At 44.3% G+C, this 23,984-nt stretch overlaps 1 protein-coding gene across 9 annotated transcripts in view; it reads right to left on the bottom strand.

The window, feature by feature from the left end:
* The window catches only part of WDFY3 (WD repeat and FYVE domain containing 3), a 388,800-nt gene that overhangs the window by 145,891 nt on the left and 218,925 nt on the right, over nucleotides 1–23,984 (bottom strand). For all 9 annotated transcript variants that reach the window (XM_075351922.1, XM_075351959.1, XM_075351945.1 and 6 more), the window contains 3 exons: nucleotides 15,297–15,474; nucleotides 13,522–13,736; nucleotides 11,989–12,101 (listed from right to left, as the gene is read on the bottom strand). In XM_075351922.1, coding sequence (XP_075208037.1) covers nucleotides 11,989–12,101; nucleotides 13,522–13,736; nucleotides 15,297–15,474 — 506 coding nt within the window. The remainder of the gene's footprint in view (nucleotides 1–11,988; nucleotides 12,102–13,521; nucleotides 13,737–15,296; nucleotides 15,475–23,984) is intronic.

The following is a 23,984-nucleotide window of genomic DNA, read 5'->3' as shown; positions in this document are numbered from 1 at the left end:
GCAAAGAGCCTGTAAAGGCTGCACTCCCTGCCTAACAGATCGACCACTGCTGACAGACTGCAGAGGTGACCGGTAACCTAGGTAACGAACAGATCATGATCAAGTTAAAAATCCTTCCGTTCTTGAGAACAGAGAGCATTTCTAAGAAAAGGTTATTTGCAAAGTTGCTTATTTTTACTAACAATTTGCAATTTTACCCATTTTACATGTGACAACCCCTTTAAAAGGGAAACTTACTGGCCCACAACAAATCTGTTGGTCATTTCGACTAACTAGGACTATTAAATAACTAATTTAGATCCTTTCTGTATATCCCTAATGGGAGTATGTGTATAGGTTGTCCCAATTGGGAACCGTATATATGACCAACAACGATATGTTTATTAATAACCCTTATACTGACCATGCACAATGTGTGATTGAGCAACTGACTTCAGCACAACCTGCACCTTTGGGGTATGGGTCGTTATTTGGCACACTGCTAAGTATAGGGTTTTCAGGGATAGCCGACCCTGAGCGGGGCGCCCAAAACATTATGGTGTATTAACCTCTGCGGCTAGGAAGGAGTGAGACCAGGGAATTGTAGCCTAGCCCTATTAACTAATAATTTAATAATATCTTAAAAATCAACAATTCTACACTGGGCTATCCCTCACACTAGATAGATAACCCCATCAGAGTGCATTCACCTTTGCACGACTTTTGCTGTGTGTTCACTGACCGATATAGCTATTTATGATACTATGATCTATGGCTTGATTAGATTATTTTAATTTTTGTTAATAAAAACTGTGTTTTAGAGGAATATTTTTCGGTCTTTTAGCTGATGAAAGGTAGAGGCTCATTTTACAACCCCATGTCAGGAGCAGACAGGCTCGGACTGTCCCACCAGTGGACAGGTGAATTCCCCGGTGGGCCCTTCTGCAGGAGTTGGTCACCCAACACCTTATATGACTAGTAGTTGACACAATACACTTGATTCCCTGTGTACCGACAATGGCAGGATGTCATTTTTTTATTCAAATTGCCCAAGTGCCCAGTTTTAATATATATTAATTTTGTGAATGTGAATAATATATATGTAGCTGAACAGTGGGCCCCCAAGCTCAATGTTACTGGTGGGCCCTTGTTACTCCAGACTGGAACCGGGGGCATATATACCATTGGTGTAAGCTGTGCGGTTGCACAAAAGGCCAAGAGATTAGGGGGCCCATTACCACCTCCAAAACAACTGGAATTGTGTATTATGAGGAGCTATTGGATTATAAAGGGTCCATATACTGTATTGTTCTTGCACAGAGGCCCTTTTCTATCTGTGTCCACTAGTGCTTCTTTTTATTACTTTTTAAGCAACTAACCAAATAATGATAACAAAACAAGTGGGAGCAAGATTTGCACAGTGTAATTTGGCATTGATCAGCCACCATACTCCCTTACAGACCCAGTCGTGATCGATAAGTCATATATTGATATTTGCATTCGCGTCATGTGAGTGCAGTGCTGAATGGAAAGCGCTGGGCTGCACACGGTGATGACGAGAACATTCATATGTCAGCAGTGTATTAGGAAACGTGGGACAGAATGTGTGGGAAGACTCCGGATCCGTAATCAAACAGATTGCACTTCCATCTCATCTGTGACTAAACTGTAATTTGGGAACATACGGGCTGACCTGACAGTTGTTCAAACTTTGGAAGCTGAAAAGCAAATATACACTGTAAAGCGGAGGAGGAACGAAAAACAAGACGATTAAAATATCTACAAAATTAGATCAACAGACTATCTGTAAGAATAGATACGGCTAAAGAGGAAGAGTGTCTGGAAAATTAATGACGACATCAGCTTGCCTCAAATAACTAGAAAAAAATATGAGGAAAGTCATTAAATATAGGTTATTTCACTTGTGAATGGTCCAACCGGAGGCACCACGGGTAAGCCGACACCGATGTATTAAAGGAATTTGTCACCAGGTTTTTGCTATGAAACCTAATAGCAGCATAATATAGAGACAGAGAGCCTGATTCCAGGGACTTACTGAGCTGCTTGGTTCATTTTTATAGAATCCCTGCTTTGTGTAATGTAGCAAAGCTATGATTTCTGTGCTGTGTATAATCCTGTCTACACCTCTGACTGGGAACTTCATGTCTACACATTGTCTGCAAGCTGTTAATCAGTGGTGAGGGTGGGGTTACACACATTAGCCTGACTTATCTGCAAAGGAGACTTAAGGCTGCTTTACACGGTACGACCGATTGTGCAATTGCACAAACGATCGTACCCGCCCCCGTCCTTTTTGCGTCACGGGCAAATCGCTGCCCGTGTCGCACAAAGTCGGTAACCCCCGTCACACGTACTTACCTCTCGTGCGACCTCGCTGTGGGCGGCAAACGTCCACTTCCTGGAGTGGGAGGGACGTTCGGCGTCACAGCGACGTCACACGGCCGCCAACCAATGGAAGCGGAGGGGCGGAGATGAGCGGGACGTAAACATCCCACCCACCTCCTTCCTTCACATAGCCGGCGGCGGCCGCGTGACGCAGGTGAGCTGCTGTTCATCGTTCCCGGGGTGTCACACGGAGCAGCGTGTGCTACCACGGAAACGATGAACAACTAAATTAAACGATATTATGGAACCTAGCGACCAGTACACGACTCACAATTTGTGAGCGATACTGCGTCGCTAGGAGGTGTCACACAGGCCGGCATCGCCAGCGATGCCGGATGTGCGTCACAAAAACCGTGACCCCGACGATCTATCGCACGATAGATTGTCTGGTGTAAAGCAGCCTTTAGTCTTCTAGTGATAATCTTCTGCTGATAAAACACATTGTATTGACACTGCAGCACACAGCCTTAGGGTACTGTCACACCTCCTGACCATCCTGGTCAGGATCGCTGGTGTGTCGCTACATGGTCGCTGGTGAGCTGTTAAATCAGGCAGATCTCACCAGAGACCAGCCCCCAGCCATCAGCGACGCGTGGAAGTGATGCTGCGCTTGGTAACTGAGGTAAATATCAGGTAACCAAGCGCTTGGTTACCCGATATTTACCTTGGTTACCAGCGCACACCGCTTAGCGCTGGCTCCCTGCACTCCTAGCCAGGGTACACATCGGGTTAATAAGCAAACCGCTTCGCTTATTTACCCGATATGTACTCTGGCTACCGTGTGCAGGGAGCAGGCACTGGCAGCCTGAGAGCAGCGTAGGCTAGTAACCAAGGTAAATATCGGGTAACCAAGCAAAGCACTTCGCTTGGTTACCCGATATTTACCTTGGTTACAAGCTTACCGCAGGCTGCCAGACGCCGGCTCCCTGCTCCCTGGACATTCAGATCATTGCTCTTTCGCTGTCACAGACAGAGATGTGTGCTTCACAGCGGGAGAGCAACGACCAAAAAATGAACCAGCGCTGTGTGCTACGAGCAGCGATTTCACAGCTGGGGCCAGATCGCTGCTCAGTGTCACACACAGCGAGATCGCTAATGAGGTCACTGGTGCGTCACAAAACCAGTGACTCAGCAGCGATCTCACTATGTGAGAAGTACCCCTTAAAAAGGGACAAATCCCTGTAATCTCTAAACCATTACACTATGCTGCTCTCAGATTAAATAGCAAAAAGCTGCTCCCGGCTTCTCTTTAATACTTATAATAAATATATGGCCTAAATTTGGTATATTTAAGATCACACATGCTCACAAACAAATCCCCTCACCCTCTTGCATCCATGTCCTGGTAGTGTCCCTCGCCTTTCTAAACTCTCTGTCTCTTCCAGCCTGGTAGGTTTTTGACTGCTGCAGCCAATCAATAGGACCAATGCGTCACTGTTGTGACTGATTGTAACAGTGAGGCGATAAGAGAGCTAGAAACAAAGGTGAGGAGAGAGGCAGAGGACCTACTCAGTTCAGTGACGGGGGATCGGTGAGTACGTGGTTATTATTTTTTGAATAGAACATGTGGACTGCAATTATAATATAGGAAAGAAGGTGAAAAACCCTAAAAGGAAAAATTAAAAAGGGTGGTTCACCCATATTTTTTATGGTCTAGTTCGATATTATATTGAGAAACAATGTTTCTCTCAAATACCTTGTGTTGGCAATAGTGTCTGTGAGAGGCGCTATTGCAGACCGCTGTTTCCCGTCCAGTGACGTCCCTGTCAAGTGCTGCACACGTCACATCCGTGCAGCCGGCTGCATTCTGAGCCCATCTGCTCCTCCTCCCTCCTCCATCACAGCACAGCCTGTCGCGTCTCTTGCTTGCAGCGTTCTTCTAAGAGGGAGGAGAGAGAGGGAGGGGGGAGGAGGGAGCAGATGGGCTGTGATAGCGGTGAAACAACGCTCACAGCTCAGTGAGTCTGGAAGAATGCAGCCGGCTGCACGGATGTGACGTGTGCAGCACTTGATAGAGACGTCACTGGACGGGGAACAGCAGTCTGCAATAGCGCCTCTCACAGGCACTATTGACAACACAAGGTATTTGAGAGAAACATTGTTTCTCAATATAATATCGAACTAGACAATAAAAATTATGGGTGAACCACCCCTTTAAGTTCAGGTGCTAAATTATGCTAGGAGAGGAGAACATATCTGATCTACCCCTCATCTGGGCAAAGAGCTACTCACATAGTTACTGCAAGTAGCACTCTGAGAAAGGCCAAACAAACAGATTACTTCGAGAGTACATGTAAATATTATACGGTACAGCTCTTATTTATTTAGTGGTTCTCAATTTCATAAAGATAATGTATAACCAAAAAGTTTTATGGGTGTTTTCGCAACTAGACCTTATGTACAAGTGTAGTAACAGGAATAGCAAGCTGTATGGAGATGGTCTTACAGCCTTTATCTTTAAAGGGAACCTGTCACCAGAATTTTCACTATTAAACTAAAAGAATCCCCTTCTGCAGCTCATGGGCTGCATTCTATAAAGGTTCCTCTTGCTACTGGCCCCCCTTTCAAACCTAAATAACAATATTAGGTTTGCTATGGTAATGAGGTTTGCTGGCCCCCGGGGGCAGGCTGTATTTCATCTGTCATCCCTCCTCCTGCCGCTGTTCGCCGTCCCCCAGTGTTCATGTACAAAGATGAGGCTGCCACCCTCTTCTTCCGCAGTGCTCTGGGAGTCTTGCGCATGCGCAGTGGCACTATCGCGGGACTGAGCACTGTTTTCAAAACGCGAGCACAGGTGATGTTATTGCGCAGGCGCGAGATTATGGGCAGTGCTGTGAATGTCATCACCAGCGTCATCCAAGTACTTGTCCATAACGTCGTGCACGCACTTTTACCTCTGCCTCTACCGTTATGCGCTTGTGCTGGCCATCGCTTATTTTTATCATCCCCGTTTACCTTTTTTTGAAAACAGTGCTCAGTCCCGCGATAGTGCCACTGCGCATGCGCGAGACTCCCAGAGCACTGTGGAAGATGAGGACGGTGGCCTTATCTATGTAAATGAACACTGGGGGATGGCGAACAGCGGCAGGAGGGGGGATAACAGATGAAATACTGCCCGCCCCCGGGGCCAGCAAACCTAAGTACCATAGCAAAAGGTAATATTTTATAAAGTTGTTATTTAGGTCTGAAAGGGGGGCCAGTAGCAAGATGAACCTTTATAGAATGCAGCCCATGAGCTGCAGAAGGGGATTCTATTAGTTTAATAGGGAAAATTCTGGTGACAGGTTCCCTTTAACATGTTTAACTACAAATTTCTTCCTAATCTTCTGAGACAACTCATGTGTGTTGTGTCGTGTGGTACACAACATGATACCAAAGAGTACAATGATTACTTTTCACCCTTAAAATAGTCTGATTATAAGTTTGAAAACACATGTGTTGCTACCTTATAGGACACAATTTAACATGTCCCTATGGTCATATTGCTTTCAATATTTTCTAGAGTTACCCCCATGCCCTTTTCATTAGTGTTTTTTCGGCTGAATCACAATTCAAAAGCAATGTCTATTTCTCAATAGTCATCATCATCCCCAAAAATCAGCTGCTCCATGATGGAAGTGCTGAGTTGCGGAGCTGCATAACTATGCCAACTGCGTAGTGTCCGCCGTTGGGTACTGCACATCAGCTCCTTATTTGAATCAATAAGGGATGGTTATGCAGTAATCAGAAGCAGCCGATGTACAGTACACGGAGATGTGCTGTACTGGTCCACATCTCAGCACAATTGGCCACCGCCCTATCGGTGGGAGTACTGGGTATTGCACCATCACAAATCAGCTATTGATGACCTATCCTAAAAACAGGCAGTCCCGGATAACCCCTTTAAGTATAGTAGTTACAAAAATTGTCATAATGTATTATTTACCAAAATTCATACACATAAGTAAAATTCTTTGGTGAGACCAAATGTAATAAGAATTGACTCTCTAATCAGCTGTGCATCAGAATATATTCATATGTAATCAATATGCCAATATATTTGAGAGTTTCTCAAGATCTAATCCAAATATGAAATGATATAACAATTATTGCCAATATTATTTTTAAACCTGTGATGGATCATCCCCTTTACACTTGTATCACACACAATGTGGGCTTGCAAGCCATACAAGTCATTTAGAGCCGACCCGCGGATGTGGCTTTGGAACAAATAAGCTATTATTAATTTGGTAAATTTCTTTTTAATCACAACTATTTTTGGTATGATGGCCACGTCTGCCTTCAGACCATGGGTGCACTGATGGGTGTGAAATTCCCACCCAGTTGCTTTGCAAATCTGTCCTTTGTGGTCAGGGAGGGGAAGTCCATCATAGCTCTTGGAAGAAAAAAGTGTAAGCCATTTAGGCTATGTGCGCACTTACCGGATTTTGCCGCGGATTTGCTGCATGTTTCGCTGCAGAAAATGTTCATAACATCTCTGCAGTGAATCACCAGCAAATCCTATGGAGAAAAAAAATCCTGTGCGCACTGGGCGGAATTTGACAGCTGCATGTTTTGCTGCGGGAATCCCGCAGCAAAAACAAGTGCATGTCACTTCTTTTCCGCACATCGCTGTGAGATTTCACTCCATTGACTCCAATGTTAATCATGAAATCCCGCAGGGAATAACGCAGGCAGCAAATTCTGTGCGGTTCACTGTGTTTTCCTGCGTTATTCCCTGCGGTATTTCACGGTTTACCTCCGGTAATGTACATCGCTTGCTTGCGGTTTTGCAGGGAAGTGATGTCATTACAGGAAGAGGAAGCCGTGCAGAGAGTAAACACACACATCACAGACACAGACACAACACAGACATAGAACACATAGACACAGACACATAGAACACACATAGAAAGAAAATGGAAATGTAGAAAACAAAGAACGTGGGCTCCGCTGCATATTTACCTTCCAGCCGAGGTAAGCACACAGCGGCGGCCCGGTATTCTCAGGCTGGGGAGGGAGAGGGGCAGGGGTAATGTCCCCCGCCTCACTCCCCCTCCGGCAGCCGAGAATATCAGCCGCAGCTGCCCCGGCACTGTCACATACATTATGCGGCAGCACCGGCGTGTCCTCGGCTCTTCTTGCCGCCGTGTAGCAGTGGCAGCAAGGTAATACAAGGGGTTAATGGTGATGGGGGACCACCGCCATTAACTCCAGGCTTGATCATGGCAGCGTCTATGTGACAGCTGACATGATCAACCCGTAAGTAAAGTGAAAAAACACAGACACCAAAAATCCTTTATTTTAAATAAAACAAACAAGCCTCGTTCACCCTTTTATTAACCCCTCCCGCACCAAAGCTCCGGCGTAATCCACCGCTCCGACGTAATCCACAGGTCCGGCTCCGGCGTCCTGCACTGCTGACATCCAGCCGCGACTGTCACAGACACAGCGCTGAATGCAGCAGACAGCAGAGGTAATTACCGGTCATTTCCCATGGCCGGTAATGTGAACTCACTGCCGACCGTGGGAAATGCAGCGATCTGTCATCTATCTATCTATCCCTCTGTCTGTCTATCTATCTATCCCTCTATCTATTCTTCTGTCTATCTACTATCAGAATTAAATGACTTTTTTTTTTTTTTTCAATGTGCTTTATTGCATTGAATGCAATAAAGCACATCCAAAACCGCGGCAATACCGCGAATAATACCGCGGTAAAACCGCAGCAAACCGCGGCAAACCGCATGCGGTTTTCGGGTGCGGTTTCCCGCGTTTTTTTACCGCGGGTGCGGTAATCTTTGAGAGCATGCGGAATTTTCTCAAGAAAATTCCATTTCCCAGTGCGCACAAGGCCTTAAGAGATAAAATGAAGATCTGATCATATGATGTTAGTGGCCAATCTCAGGATTGGATGTTTTCATACGGTATATTAATAACAATAACTGAAATCTCAACTTAAGTCATGAATATAATTATTAGTTACTTCTGATTGACAGTACCTGGCTCCCACACAGTGGGCAGGCTCATCTGACATGCTCGCTACACTAATCACCCGAAAGGGCAGTGAGAGGCGGCAGAAGAAAGGAAGCAGAGAACATACCCCTCCACTGTGTGCGCATGGCCAGGCAATGCCAGTACGCATGCGCGCATACGCTGGCAGCTTTCAGACAGTGCCCACTCAATCAGGCAAATGTCTCAAATATGCAAATTAGGAGGTGCAACAGTGGACCACACTCTTTGCTATGACAAGGGTGCACTGAATCCTCCCTATATGCATATGAATACAAGTACAGTGCTAATATGGCTAAGGCTACTTTCACACATCCGTTTTTTGCTCTGCGGCACAATACAGCGCTCTGCAGAAAAACCGCAACCGTTTTTTTGCCGCCGGTTGCGGGTTTTTTTGCATAGACTTACATTAGTGCCGTATTGTGCCGCATGGGCTTGCGTCTGGTCCGGTTTTTGCCGCATTCGGCAGATTTAGCCGATGCCGCGGCCAGATGGAACGCTGCCTGCAACGTTGCTTACTCCGGCAAAAAAAAAAAATCGCATTGCGCCGCTGCGGCGCATTTTTCAATGCATGCCTATGGACGCCGGATGCGTCGCGATGCGGAAAAAAACGCATCCGGCCGCCGAATGCGGTTTCTTCCACTGCGCATGCTCAGTAGCATGCCGCAACAGGAAAAAAACAGACGGGCCGCATGTAAAAACTTATGCAAAGGATGCGGTGTTTTCGCCGCATCCGTTGCATAGGTTTCACAGCCGGATTGAGCCGCACTGCTCAAACCGGATGTGTGACAGTAGCCTTATATAGGTGTAAGTCAACTACAACACTGTACTGTATACTTCATCTAAAATGCATTTTTGGGGGTGGTGTACTCCCTTTAAAAAAAAAAAAAAAAAATGGATTACAGAGGGATGAATTGACGCGCTCCATGTTGATTACAAAATGAAGATTCAGCCGCTATTTCCTTGGAAATTGATCTTGATAATATGCAAAAGAAGATCCATATTACTTTTATTACTAATTATTGCATTATTCTGATTAAAAATATTCTAGCAAAAGATTGGCACCTACTCTAAAAACATTATTGGCGATACAAGAATCTTGAAGGTTTTCTAAAGGCTGCTTTACACACAACAATATCGCTAGCGATCTCGTTAGCGATGTGACATGCCCAGATCGTTGTTACGATTTGCCGAGATCGCTCATAGGTCGTTTATTAGCGGTCACACGTACACATCTCACAAACGACACTACATTGTTCAGCGATATATTGTTTGACCAAGGCGGTCGTGTGGATGTTGTTCGTCGTTGGCAGGGTGTCAAACGTACCAATAGGTCTGCTGCGATCCAAACAACGAACAATATTTTGAAAGTGAGAGACGTGTCAACGATCAACGATTTTCAGCCTATTTGTGATCGTTCGGAGTTGCACGTAGGTGTCACACGCAACGACGACGCTAAAGATGATGGAAGTGCGTCACGGAAAACGTGACCCCGACGACATATCGTCAGATAAATCGTAGCGTGTAAAGCGGCTTTAAGGTTAAATCTAATGATCCATCTTTGCCTTTGTGCAAAGGGCTTTTCTTTGTCTTTAATACAAAGCATGTAGTGAGGTGGGACGTAGGAGTGATAAAAATTTGGACATTTTTTTCAGACAGTGAAATTAAAAAAGAATATAAAATCACTTCATTGAATCTAATACCAGGCGGATTGTTGAAATTATATTGAATTTGAGGCATCTTCATTGTTTTACACAGTATATTCCAAATGTCTTCATTATATGATAAAATATGTATATACAATTTTTACCTAGCATTGAATATGTTTAAAAGATTAACAATGCTATAAAATGTAAAATGTCTGCTCTAATAGAAGGATAAAATGGACCGTGATCATAAAGCATGTACAGCTCACCCCAGGGAGAAGGCATTAATAATGATTTTATATGAGCTTTTATTTGAATTGGGTTTTGGGAGTATAATAAAAACATTATCTTGGGTAAGTATACAGTTATCTATGTTTGGTCATGTTTTGAGGTGACTTACATTGGGAGGACTAGAGGCTTCACTGCGTAACAATGTCAGCACCGATCTTTTATCCATATACTGATACTGCGAGTGTGGCGAGCAGGGGGAACCCAAGAGGATTTTCAAACCTGCTCTAAAGATTGTGGATGCAGTAAAGCACATTTTACATAAAAATCGTGCAACTTTGCTTTGCCAGGTCCATGCCGCTCCCGGTCAGCTCTGCCCGCCTTTAGAAAAATTGTGCATAGCTTAAGCCCAAATTACGGTAAAAAAGTCCTGCAGTCCCTGATGGGAGTACAATTTCTGGCAGTGCTGCACTGCGGTTTAGAGATGCGTCAAATTCCTTAAAGGGAACCTGTCACCACTTTTTCGGCCTATAAGCTGCAGCCACCACCACTGGGCTCTTATATACAGCACTCTAACATGCTGTATATAAGAGCCCAGTCCACTGTGTAGAATATAAAAAAACACTTTATAATACTTACCTAGAAGGTCGCTCTGGTGCAGATTGGTCAGATGGGTGTCTTCATTCTCCGGGACCGGCGACTCCCCTTTCGGCCATCTTGGTCTTCCTTATTCTGAAGCCGCGGTGCATGACGTGTCTACGTCATACACATGCGCCAGTATGGAGGTTATGAGCAGGCACACTTCAATACTTTGATCTGCCCTGAGCAGGGCAGATCAAAGTGCGCCTGCGCAGGACTTCAATGCCGGCGTGTGTGTATGACATAGATGCGTCATGCACCGCGGATTTAGAATAAGGAAGACCAAGATGGCCGAAAGGGGAGGCACCGGTCCCGGAGAACGAAGCCACCCATCTGTCCAATCTGCACTGGAGCATCCTTCTAGGTGAGTATTATAAACTGTTTTTTATGCCTGGGCTCTTATATACAGCATGATGCTGTATATAAGAGACCAGTGGTGATGGTCGCAGCTTATAGGCCGAAAAAGTAGTGACAGTTTCCCTTTAAGGACATGCACACCTCTAACACCACTCTTGATGAATGGGACCATTTGCGTTTCCATTTTTCAACATTTTCAAGAATAGATTATAGAATGTAAGCCCGCAAGGGCAGGGCCCTCTTCCCTCTGTACTAGTCTGTCTACTGTAACCTGTATATGTGTTCTGTATGTAACCCCTTCTCATGTACAGCACCATGGAATCAATGGTGCTCTATAAATAAATAAAATAATAATAATAATAATAATAACAATAATAATTAGTTTGCAGTCAGTTAACGAAAAAACTCTTGCAGGCTTTTGCGCTCAGTTGAGAATAGGATACACTTGTATCTAGTCCATGCAGTACTAAAATCCAGATTTGTGAGGAATTAAACCATAAAGAAAATATAAATGTTGCAGATCTTCGATTTCACTCAATGATTTTGCATTTTAAATAGAAAACCCCTTTACGTTGTTTCCCTCTCCCAACCTAAACTCTATTATAGGGTCCTTGGCAATCTATAAAATTAGTTTTACATATTGAGCCAAATAAATTCTTACCTCAACGGTTAAAAAAAATGATGTAAATTGCTGTGAAAAACCAGTATGCTCTAAAATAGTTGAAACAATGTATAAACTTACTCCTCATTTCTGGCTCATAGCTGAGAGAACTGGGCTTGTGGACACGATACTGTTTTAATAGCCGTTTATCCCATGCTGCACAATTCAAAGGATTACCAAGACGGAGAAATTCTCTGGAAACAGAAAAGGATTTATGAGTAGAAAAATATGATATCATGATCCATAGATCTGATAAAAAATATAAAGATCCATCTTTACGGCCATAATAAAAGGTGGCATTAGTAAGGAGATGACACGTGATTTCAAGAACAGCATTTATGACTTCCGATAGGTGACAAATGCATGCTCTGCGGTGGTCAGATCAATGGGATCAACACAACTCCCAAGAACAGGGGTTCGTAGTGTGCTTGCATGACCATCACGTTATTTACTGTCTATGACAGTGGTGGTCACACGCGCACTCCACTGATGCAGGGGGCACAATACTGCAATTCTGGGAAATACTGGATGACTCCCACCATTTACCACCTATCCCGTGGAATAACCGCTTCATGTTCAAAACCACCATTTACCTTCAGATATAGGGTTAGTCTGTATGTAAATCGTGTGAAAATCAAGTCTGGCAAGCAGAAAATTATGTTTTAGCCTCCCTACAGCAGCTTGCTTTTACCACTGTTTTACACAGTGAGCATGGTGTAATCACTCCCTGGCATTTTGACTGATGACCTGTTCCACACATACATTACACACACTCTGCACAGCAGGCTGTGAAACAAAGTGTCAAGAGTCATTATAGCCATACCGATAGTATTGTGAGTGGCAACTATTCAAGACTCCTGCACAGCCCTGATGACTAGACGAAAGTGGCTGCAGGGAGAATATAACCTCATATTCTCCCTGAAGCCACACTTGCAGTAAGCCTGCCAGGAATAACTTAAAAGTCATTTACCTGAACATTAATCCTGTATCTACAGGGAAATTGTGATTGTTAGGGATGACTGGTTACCTTTAAACAACTTTCCTATAAAAGTAATTTAAGGCCTAAGACACACGGCATGAAAATCGGTGCGAGTGGAGTGAAATAAAAAAAAAAAAAAAAAAAAATAAATCGCATTCCACTTGGACCAATATTAGCCGTGTCAGCGCACATGAGCGATTATTTTCTCAGCCCTAATCGGACCGAAAAAACAATCGCAGCATGCTGCGACTGTAATGCGATCATTGTTTCTCTCGCACCCATTTAAGTCAATGGGGCAAGAGAAAAATCGCACTGCACTTACGGTACACCGGTGTACCGCGAGTGCACTTCGAGAATGGCAATAGCCGGCAACGGATGAGAGAGGGGGATAAATCCCTCCCTCCCCAGCGCTGGCCCAACCCTCCTCAGCACTAGCCCAACCCTCCTCAGTGCCGCCCCCCCACCACCCCCCCCCGCAGCTGAGGTCCAATTGCATGATCGGACCTCAGTCGCAGCGACACTCGCATGATACTCAGCTCTGCTGTACTGACAGCGTGAGCCAAGTGTCATGCAAGGGGATTGCAGTAATCCCCGTGTGGCCCCAGCCTTATAGTATAGTTAGCTGAAGTACCTACCTCAGCACCATGGGCTCCAGTGCTTGGGATGCCAATCTTTCAAACATACGCTGAAGTGGAGGGTGTAATGCATGGTCTTCGTCTCCCAGGGCAGCGCTGCATCTGTGTAATAACCGGGCATGCAGCCCTCCTTCACACATCACCTGCTGATTCCTCTCTGTGTGTACCAACGACTGTAAGATGTTTGCAACCGCCAACTGGAGATCCAAGGCATGCTACACAAAAAGCAAAGAAATCAAACAACACACATTGTATGATAATGGATTCACAAAGCCCACACTGTAATCAGTTACATTAATAGGATGCAGTTTATGATGTTAGGCAACTCTGCCTTTACCTTCATTGTACCAATGATTATATCACACACCTTTCTCCAATTGCAAAGCTACAGAAAATCTACTATAAAACACATCATAATAATTTGCTTATGCAGATTTATAAACCTAGGTTGTTTGGAAGTAAGCTACTAATTGTGTATCCGTGGGATAGGTCAAAAATATGAGATTGGTGGGGGTCCAACAACTAGTAACCCCTAACAGATCTACTGATATCTGCTCCAATAGTAGCCTAATGTAAGCCATGAATATGGAACAGCACAACTGCACACATTGTTGGGTGGCCAATACTGAATACTGCAATTTATCACTCATTCAATTGAATGGGATGGGCCAACTGGCTGAGGATGACCTATCCTATGTAATACGTCTGACCCTATAGTATATCTGAAATGATATGGGACAGAAGACACTTAAAAGATTAAAAGAATCTCTCAGCTGGAGTTCACCCATAAAATTACTTGCAAAGAGGAGTCCAGAAATGCTGTTACATGGCATGTCTTTTGCTCCATTACTGACAAACCAGTGTTTAAAAGGGAACCTGTCACCAGATTTGGGGCCAATAAGCTGCGGCCACCACCACTGGGCTCTTATATACAGCACTCTAACATGCTGTATATAAGAGCCAAAGCTTCTGTGTTTAACATAAAAAACACTTTATAAAATACTCACCTAGGAGGTCTCTCCGGTGCAGACTGGTCTAATGGGTGGTGCCGTTCTCCGGGACCGATGCGCCCTCTTTCGGCCATCTTTGTTCTTCTTCTGAAGCCGGCGTGCATGACGCATCCTACGTCATACACACTCGCTGGGACTGAGGTCCTGCGCAGGCGCACTTTGATCTGCCCTGCTCATGCAAAACAAAGGTATCGTGCGCCTGTACATGACCTCAATACCAGCCTGTGTGCATGACGTAGAACACGTCATGCACACCGGCTTCAGAAGAAGAAAGACCAAGATGGCCGAAAGAGGAGGCGCTGGTACCAGAGAACGGCGCCACCCATTTGACCAGTCTGCACCAGAGCGACCACCTAGGTGAGTATTATAAAGTGTTTTTTATGTTCTACACAGCGTCCTGGGCTCTTATATACAGAATGTTAGAGTGCTGTATATAAGAGCCCAGTGGTGGTGGCCGCAGCTTTAAGGACCCAAATCTGGTGACAGGTTCCCTTTAAATCAATATCCAATTAGATGGAAGTTTTTGGACTATAAAAGCACTCCTAAAGCCTCTGTCACTCCAGCTCTATTTTCTGCCAAGCAATATGTGTATACGAGAAGTTAGGTTGTAAAATCTTTCCCTTTAAGGGTTACTTACAAGACAGTTCTATCATGATTTATTGGCTATGCAAGAAATAAAGAAAGAAATAAAGAGCGTAAAAAAATAAATAAGTAAAAACAATGAGGGCCCAATTTGTAATTTGTCTGAACCTTTACAATACGTACTTCAGGTTGGGAATCTGAGTCCACAGATGCTAAAAGATCAAGCATAGAAAGCATGGCTCCTGGGTGTATGATAACTGCATCCGAGTTTGAGAAGGACGCTGGCCCTCCATGAGGTTTGAGATCACTGATAGTTTTTGGAGGCATCAGGGAAGATGTGGACACTGTATGGTAAACATGTCTGCAAGAGAAAATGAACAAAGGATAACAAAAAAGGGTTACATAAAAATCTAAGCAAATGTGTATACGGTATGTAGTCTAAGGAAAGTGTGACAATGAGAATATTTATTACATGGGCCTCCAATCCAAAGAGTGTAGACATGATCCATTTACAAAAAGTGACAAGTGGCGTCACATTCACTGGGATAAAGTTATCTTTTCACATTAGAACAAGAATTGTTACAGATGGGTCCTTAGATAGACAATCTATACCAAGTGGCAGAAGCGAACGGACGGATGGATATTATTTATTTTTTTTTTGGTTGCCCCTATTATCAAGTATTTTTACAGCATATTGGTTTTTGTTGTGTGTACATGCTTGTAAAAAAAAAAAACAAACCCTGAAGATACAATGAAAGCCAAGTGAGATTTTAGGAATTATCCACATTGCCAGATAAGCAGTAGGTATAAAGGAATAGGGAATAAAGTAAAGGTGGTGTCACACATAGCAACACAGCAGCGATCACGACCAGCGATCTGACCTTATCAGGATCGCTGCTGCGTCGTTACATGGTCGCTCATGAGCTGTCAAACAGGCAGATCTCACCAGCGACCAGCCCCCAGCCAGTAGCGACACGTGGAAGCGTAACTAAGGTAAATATCGGGTAACCAAGGAAAGCACTTCTCTTGGTTACCCGATATCTACGTTAGTTACTAGCGTCCGCCGCTCTCACGCTGCCATTGCCGGCTCCCTGTTCCCTGCACTCGTAGCCAGAGTACACATCGGGTTAATTACCCGATGTGTACTCCAGCTACTTATGCAGGGAGCCGGCACTGGCAGCGTGAGAGCGGCGGACGCTAGTAATTAAGGTAAATATCGGGTAACCAAGGAAAGGGCTTCTTGGTTACCCGATGTTTACCGTGGTTACAGCTTACCGCAGGCTGCCAGACGCCGGCACCCTGCTCCCTCCCTGCTCACTTCAGTTCGTCGCTCTCTCACTGTCACACACAGCAATGTGTGCTTCACAGCGGGAGAGTAACTAGCAAAAAAATGAAGCCGGACATTCAACAACGATCGGCGACCTCACAGCAGGGGCTAGGTCGTTGCTGGATGTCACACACAGCGACAGCGATGGTACGTCGCTGCTACGTCACAGAAAATGGTGACTTAGCAGCGACGTCGTTGTCATCGTCGCTATGTGTGACACCACCTTTGGGGAAAAAGAGGTCTGTGTGGCAGATGTTGATGTGGAAAAGCCCCCAAACACCTTAGATGAAAGTTGGCCAAATCCGCAGCTTTTGGAAGACTCGTCCAACAATCTAATCATTTGACTAATGAACGAGTCATCTTTAGATAAAGTCAGGACAGAGATGGATCCGGCTTGTTGTATTTCAACAACAGATCCTTTTATTCTGTGCGGAGATAAGCTGCGGACCGACACGTCTGGCCTGGCTGAGCGCTCCTTTAGATGAAGGCAGAACAATTATTCGCCCAACAGATCTGAAATATGTAAAATGGTAACCTTTGTGTTAATTTCTTTTATTTATAAATTAATGCGGGCGTCACACGAGACGATCTATCGTGCGATATGTCGTCGGGGTCACGGTTTTCGTGACGCACATCAGGCATTGTTTACGATGTCATCCCGTGTGACACCTCCGAGCGACGCAGAACGTTCACAAATCGTGTATCGTTGACACGTCGCTCATTTTTAAAAAGTCGTTTATTTTTCTTTGCGCCGGTTGTTCATCGTACCTGGGCAGCACACATCTCTCCGTGTGACACCCTGGGAACAATGAACACCGCTTACCTGCGTCCCGTGGCTCCCACCGGCTATACGAAAGGAAGGAGGTGGGCGGGATGTTTACATCCCGCTCATCTCCGCCCCTTCGCTTCTATTGGCCGGCCGCTGTGTGACGTTGCTGTGACGCCGAACGTCCCCCTTCAGGAAGTGGATGTTCGCCGCCCACAGCAACGTCGCTCAGCAGGTAAGTACGTGTGACGGCGGTTTAACGACTTTATGCGCCATGGGCAACTAATTGCCCGTGACGCACAAACGACGGGGACAGGTACGATCGCTCGTGTGGTCGCACGATAGATCGTATAGTGTGACGCCCGCATAACAGTACATATGAAAATGCAAAACTTTGGAATATAGATCATGAAAATCCACATCTTTTTCTCCTCCAAGACTGATCATTCAATCTCAAAATTCTCAATTCAAGGGAAATATTTGTATTCACGGAAGACAGACTTTCCTATAGATAAGATGGTTATTATAAAGTTCTATGGAAAAATAAACTGCCTTATCAGAAGAACGTGCAGCAAAATGTCTGTGCCTGCCCTAGCTCCTCCTGGTCATAGAATTTCAAAAGCACAAACTGTCATCTCTTTTCTCACTAATGAGGAAATGTATTCATAATTTAAATGTGAATGGAGAGTGAAAGATCTGTCCAGTAGGATTAAAGCGCACCAATCACCAGGATTTTCCTGTGTAACTTAAAGCCAGTGCTATACTGGCACTATCATGCTGATTCTATATATACCTTTAGTTGTCAGCTCGGGTGTAAAGGTTTTGAAACAAAAGCAAGTAAACTTTGTAAAATGAGCAGCTTTTTGATTGGCAACAGCTGCCGATCAGCTGATACCTGGGGTGGGTATTCATAGTGATTCCCTCCCCCCGCCTGTCCATCCTCACCCTTTAATTTAGGCTAATTCTATTAAAGAATCCTTTTACTAACTGACTAGAAGGACCTGTGCTGATGTCATACCCATGTGACCAGAAGGGGCGTGGCCTCAGACAACATAGCTGATACTAGGAAGCAACATTATTTTTCTGTTGTCTGAGGCCCCGGTCCCTTCTGATTACATGAGTATGACATCAGCACAGGTCCTTCTAGTCACTTAGTAAAACAATTCTTTAATAGAAATCGCATAAATTACAGGGGGAGGGCGGACAGGAATCACTATGAATACCCACCCCAGCTATCAGCTGATCGGCAGCTGCTGTCATTCAAAAAGCTGCTCATGTTACAAAATTCACTTGCTTGTGTTTCAAAACCTATACATCCTAGCTGACAACTAAAGGCATGTAGAGAATCAGCCTGATAGCGCCACTATAGCACTAGCTTTAGGTTATATATGAAAATACTGGTGATTTGTGTGCTTTAAGTAGTATATTTCTCTGATAAGATATATTACAAAGTTGTTTATTTTCATGAGTACTATTGCATTATGAAATAAAATGGTGGTTACACCTATGGTATGGTGTTTAGATAAACGGATTAAGAAGTGTTGGGACTGCTAGGCGTAAAGTGTACAATTTGTGATGTAAACAATCCCCCCTGATAGAAATCAAAGGAAATAATGTGAAACATTCATGATAATAAATCAATAAAAGAACATTTTCAAACATAAAAACTAGTTTTTACTTCTTTATTCAATAGAATGCTATAGAATAAAGAAGTAAAAAAATTGTTTTTGTTTGAAATTTTCTTTTTCTGTAATAATAAAGATTATTAATGTTTTTATTATCATGAACGTTTGTCACATTATTTCCTCTGATTTCTATCCGTGGGGATGGTTTTTACTCAGTAGCTATGTTGTGGTGACATGAAAATTACAAGATTTTTGATAACTAACATCTTGTGATCCCAAAGTTTCTGTTTTTTTTTAAAGGGAACCTGTCAGCAGAAATTTTGTAATAAACCTAAAAGATTCCCCCTCTGCAGCTCCTGGGCTACATTCTAGAAAGGTTCCTGTTGTTATTCTGCCCTCTGAGAACTAAATAAATAGTTTATAAAGTCTTACTTTTCGTATGCAAATCTTTTTTTCTGTACACGGGGGCGGGCTCTCTTGCGTCCGTTATTCTGCCTCCTGCCGCTGTACGCCATCCCCCATCGCTCATTTCCATACTGAGGACACCGCCCAGTGCTCCCGAGGTCTCGCGCATGCGCCGTGCCACTTTGCGGTACTTTGCACTGTGCACAGTGTGACCGCTGGTGACGTGATTGTGCAGGCGTGAGATTATGGGCAGCGCTGTGATTGTCATCAGCAAATACCCGCCCATAATCTCGTGCTCGCGCTTTCCCTTCTGCCTCCACCGTTCTGCGCAAGCGCTGGCCAGATGAACCCTGTTGATCGGTGGTGTGCTCTGCTCCTCCCATCTATTTCCTGCTCCAGGGAAACATGGGTAAGAGGTGACGTGGGTTCATCTGGCCAGCGCTTGCGCAGAACGGTGGAGGCAGAAGGGAAAGCGCGGGCACGAGATTATGGGCGGGTACTTGCTGATGACAAATCACAGCGCCGCCCATAATCTCACGCCTGCGCAATCACGTCACCAGCGGTCACACTGTGCACAGTGCACAGTACCACGGCGCATGCGCAAGACCTCGGGAGCACTGGGCGGTGTCCTCAGTATGGAAATGAGCGATGGGGGAAGTCGTACAGTGGCAGGAGGAAGAATAACGGATGCAAGATAGCCCGCCCCCATGTACAGGAAAAAAGATTTGCATACGAAAAGTAAGACTATAAACTATTTATTAGTTCTCAAAGGGGGCACAATAGCAACAGGAACCTTGCTGGAATGCAGCCCAGGAGCTGCAGAGGGGGAATCTTTTAGGTTTATTACAAAATTTCTGCTGACAGGTTCCCTTTAAGGGTCTCCTGAGTCAAAGCTGTTCACTTTTCATTGACCATACAATATCTCATCCTTTTCTTTACTCCTAGGCCAAAGCAATTATTTGTTTTGTTTCTAGTAAGTACAAATACATAAAAACTACCCAGCACACTTAACTAACTCTTTAATGAAAAAAAAATATCTAATTTTCAACATATCTAAAGCAAAAACAGTGTTGACCCTATAATTTTAAACTAATCTGAAAATAATCACACATTAACAACATACAGTAAAAAGCTTCAGCCGGCAACATTAATAATATAAATCCGCGCATGTTTGAGTCCGCCATGCCATAGAAAGTCTTTCTAAAAATAAAAGCGGCCTAAATATTTAATTGAATGAAAATCTGCTGCATTATTCACCACCGTCTTTGAATCTGTGTTTTCTCTTTTCTCTAGGCATTTAGGAGAATTTTAATGAGGGGTTGTAAAACAAAAAAGGAGAAACAAAACACATTAATAGAGGAGAATTGCTGTTTTTCAGGAAGGAAAAATTAGAGCGGCACAATTAAAAACATGTCGAAACGTTCAGAGATAGAGATCAAAACAAAGTATAGTTAAAATGTAAAGTAGAAGTGCAGCGGTGGGGCTTATGAAGGAGAGAGCATTGCAGTAATATGTACTTATGGGAGCACGTGTATGCAGGATCCGTATAAATGTATACACAAAGCGCTCTGACCATGTAGGACGCCTCCCCAATGCCTTGTAGAGAGAAATACTAATGAGAAAATTGTGTCCAATGGAGCCTAAAATAATTTTATATTGGTGCTTAAAGTTAATTTTAATCAATAGATTTTGGAATAATAATAATTTCCACAATTGGATGTGTTTAGGGGAAAAAAATGTTCCTGTGCTGAGATAGATAATCATCTATGTGTCCCTGCTATGTTCTGTGTAATGGCTGTGTCTGACCGTACAGACACATGGTCTGATCATTCCACATCTCCTGTGCTGAGATAATCTCATATATGTGTACCTGCTATGTACTGTGTAATGGCCGTGTCTGACCGTACAGGGACATGGTCTGATCATACCACAGCTCCTGGACAGGGGAAGTAGTAATAAGTATACAGATAGGACAGCACGGGATCACAGCAGACTCTTCATGTGAGGTAAAGCATTTCCCTCTCTAATTTATTAAAAATATTTTAGTGCAAAGAAAGAATAATTTGCGATCCCATGCTACAAAGTCTGTATACTTTTTTACATCCTCCCCGGTCAAGGAGATGTGGTATGATCAAACCATATCCCTGTACGGTCAGACACATGCATTACACAGTACATAGCAGGGACACATATATAAGATGATCTCAGCACAGGAACATTTTTTTTAAACATATCCACTTTTGGAAATTATTATTATTCCAAGATCTATTGATTAAAATCAACTTTAAAATGAAATTTGTTCATGAGAAAACCCCCTTTAAGGCCGGGGCCACACGGGGGACTAATGCGATCCTTGCATGACACTCGAGGCACGCTGCCAGCACAGCGGGAGTCGAGCGTCATGCGAGTGTCACTGCGACTGAGGTCCGATCATGCGATCGGACCACATCTGAGGGGGGGGTGGGCCGGTTCTGAGGGGGGGCGGGCTGACTGAGTGGGGAGGGAGGGATTATCTCCCTCTCTCTTCCGTTGCTGGCTATTGCCATTCTCGCCCTGCACACGCAGTACACCGGTGTACCGCGAGTGCAGTGCGATTTTTCTCTCTCCCCATAGACTTGAATGGGTGCGAGAGAAACAAGGATCGCATTGCACCCACAGCATGCTGCGACTGTTTTCTCGGACCGATTAGGGCTGAGAAAATAATCGATCATGGGTGCTGGCACATAAGAGTAATATTGGTCCGAGTGGAATGTGATGTTTTATCGCATTCCACTCGCTCCGATTTTCATGCCGTGTGTCTTAGGCCTAACTATGACTCTATTCAAGGAGCCATAATACGCCTATTTGCTCAAGTTCTAGTTATTGGCTATTTGGGGGCTTTTTTTCGATTAGGGTATTTATGATCGGTGACCACAATTTGTGTCACAAATTTCTTGTGACTCATGAGTCAAAAGGTGGAGTGGGTTTATATAAACGTGATGGTCCAGCATATTTCTAGAAGAGGCATGGGTTACATAGCCTCAAAAATGGTTGCAACTATGTGCTGGCCATACCTTAAAGAGTTATGACAGAAGTCTGCCTGATTTGTTTTAAAGCTTAAAATTTAGAGTTCAAGACTTACTAGTGTCAAACAAAAGATACAATACGAATGAATGGGTTTCCTAATAGTAGTCTGAAATCCACCTCCTGCCACAACAGAGGCTCAAACTGTTGCTTTCTATCATCAAGCGTTTCTTTTTCACTCTGCAGCTCTGCATATTCAGATTGGCCTCTGTCTATCAGCATAAACCCATCACATGCTCAACAAACCGGGTGCTTTGTAAAAGTAAAGTCTCCCCGAAGTTACAACTATAAGGTCCAGTCACACATAACGAGATTGTTACAGAGATCGGTACTATGTCATAGTTTCCGGATCGTTGTTAAATCATTGGTGAGATCGATGGTGAGATGTCACACAGTTATTTTCCCAACGACTTTAGTAACGATGCAGCGACCTGTATAACGATCTCGTTGGTCGTTGGGACCCTGTCACACAGCAGCTATGTAACGATTCCGACCTCGAATAGGGGCGTAGTGTGACGCTGTAAGCCGTGAATATGTGTCGCTTTTTCCACACCCCTCCGCTCCGATTGGTGGCCAATACTGCGTTCTGATTAGGCGGCCAGCCTAGAAGGCAACTTTGTATTGTTTCATCCTTTGTCCCTTTTTGAGCCTTGCTTTGATGATAGAACCTGCGACCACCCAGATTCATTCGTACTTTGTTCCTGGTTGCTTGCTTGCTTTTCGGATCGAAGCTGCATCTGCACCCGGATTCATCCCTCCTTCGTTCTATCCTCAAAGCAAGGCTCAAAAAGGAACAAAGCATGAAGCGATACCCAATCGGTGCAGAGGGGGAGCAGAAAAGGTGACGCAACTACACGCCTACGTGTCACACTTTAAGTTCTCATCTAGGTCGGTAACGAGATCGTTGGTAGGTGTCAAACATACAGATCCATCCTGCCCAGCAGGACTCCAACAAGCCAAAAATGGCCCAGGACATTCAGCAACGACCAACTATCTCACAGCAGGGAGCGGATCGTTGGTACATGTCAAACATAACGAGATCGCTGGTGAAGTCATTGTTTCGTCACAGAAACTGTGACGTAGCAACGATGTCGTTAGCGATCTCGTTATGTGTGAAGTGGCCTTAAGAGCCAACAAAGGTAGAATCCTAATGAATGACAATCAACTAAAAGTCTGTAAGATATAAGTAAGATTTCATAAAAAGGAAGTTCTGAAGGTATATGTTCAAATGGAATCAATTATCTGTTTTTTTGACATCTAATCTGAGAGCAACATAATGTAGAGACAAAAGGCCCCTTTACACACAGACTTTCTAGCGCTCCCGACCAGCGAGGACTTTCTGCAGGACAGAGATCGCTGGAAAGTCTCTAAACAGTCGCTGGTGAGCTGTCAAACAGGCAGATCTGTCCAACGGCGTAGCAGCCTTCAGAGACTTTCCAGCAATCCCGGTCCTGTAGAACAACCTCGCTGGTAGGGGACGCTACAGCACGCCTACGGGCTGGGTTATAAAAGTCGTTAACGATGTCGTTATAATGGTGTCAAACACACCGATACATGCTGCACAGCGGGAAACAAAGGACCAAAAAATGGTCTTGAAAGATTTGTAGCGATCAGCGACCTGACAGGGGGGGCCAGGTCGCTGATGCGTTTCACACACTGCAATGTCACTGGGGAGGTCGCTATTA

The sequence above is a fragment of the Anomaloglossus baeobatrachus genome, chromosome 1, assembly GCF_048569485.1.
Source record: "Anomaloglossus baeobatrachus isolate aAnoBae1 chromosome 1, aAnoBae1.hap1, whole genome shotgun sequence".
Lineage (NCBI taxonomy): Eukaryota > Metazoa > Chordata > Amphibia > Anura > Aromobatidae > Anomaloglossus > Anomaloglossus baeobatrachus.
This window is presented reverse-complemented; position numbering and strand designations above follow the sequence as displayed.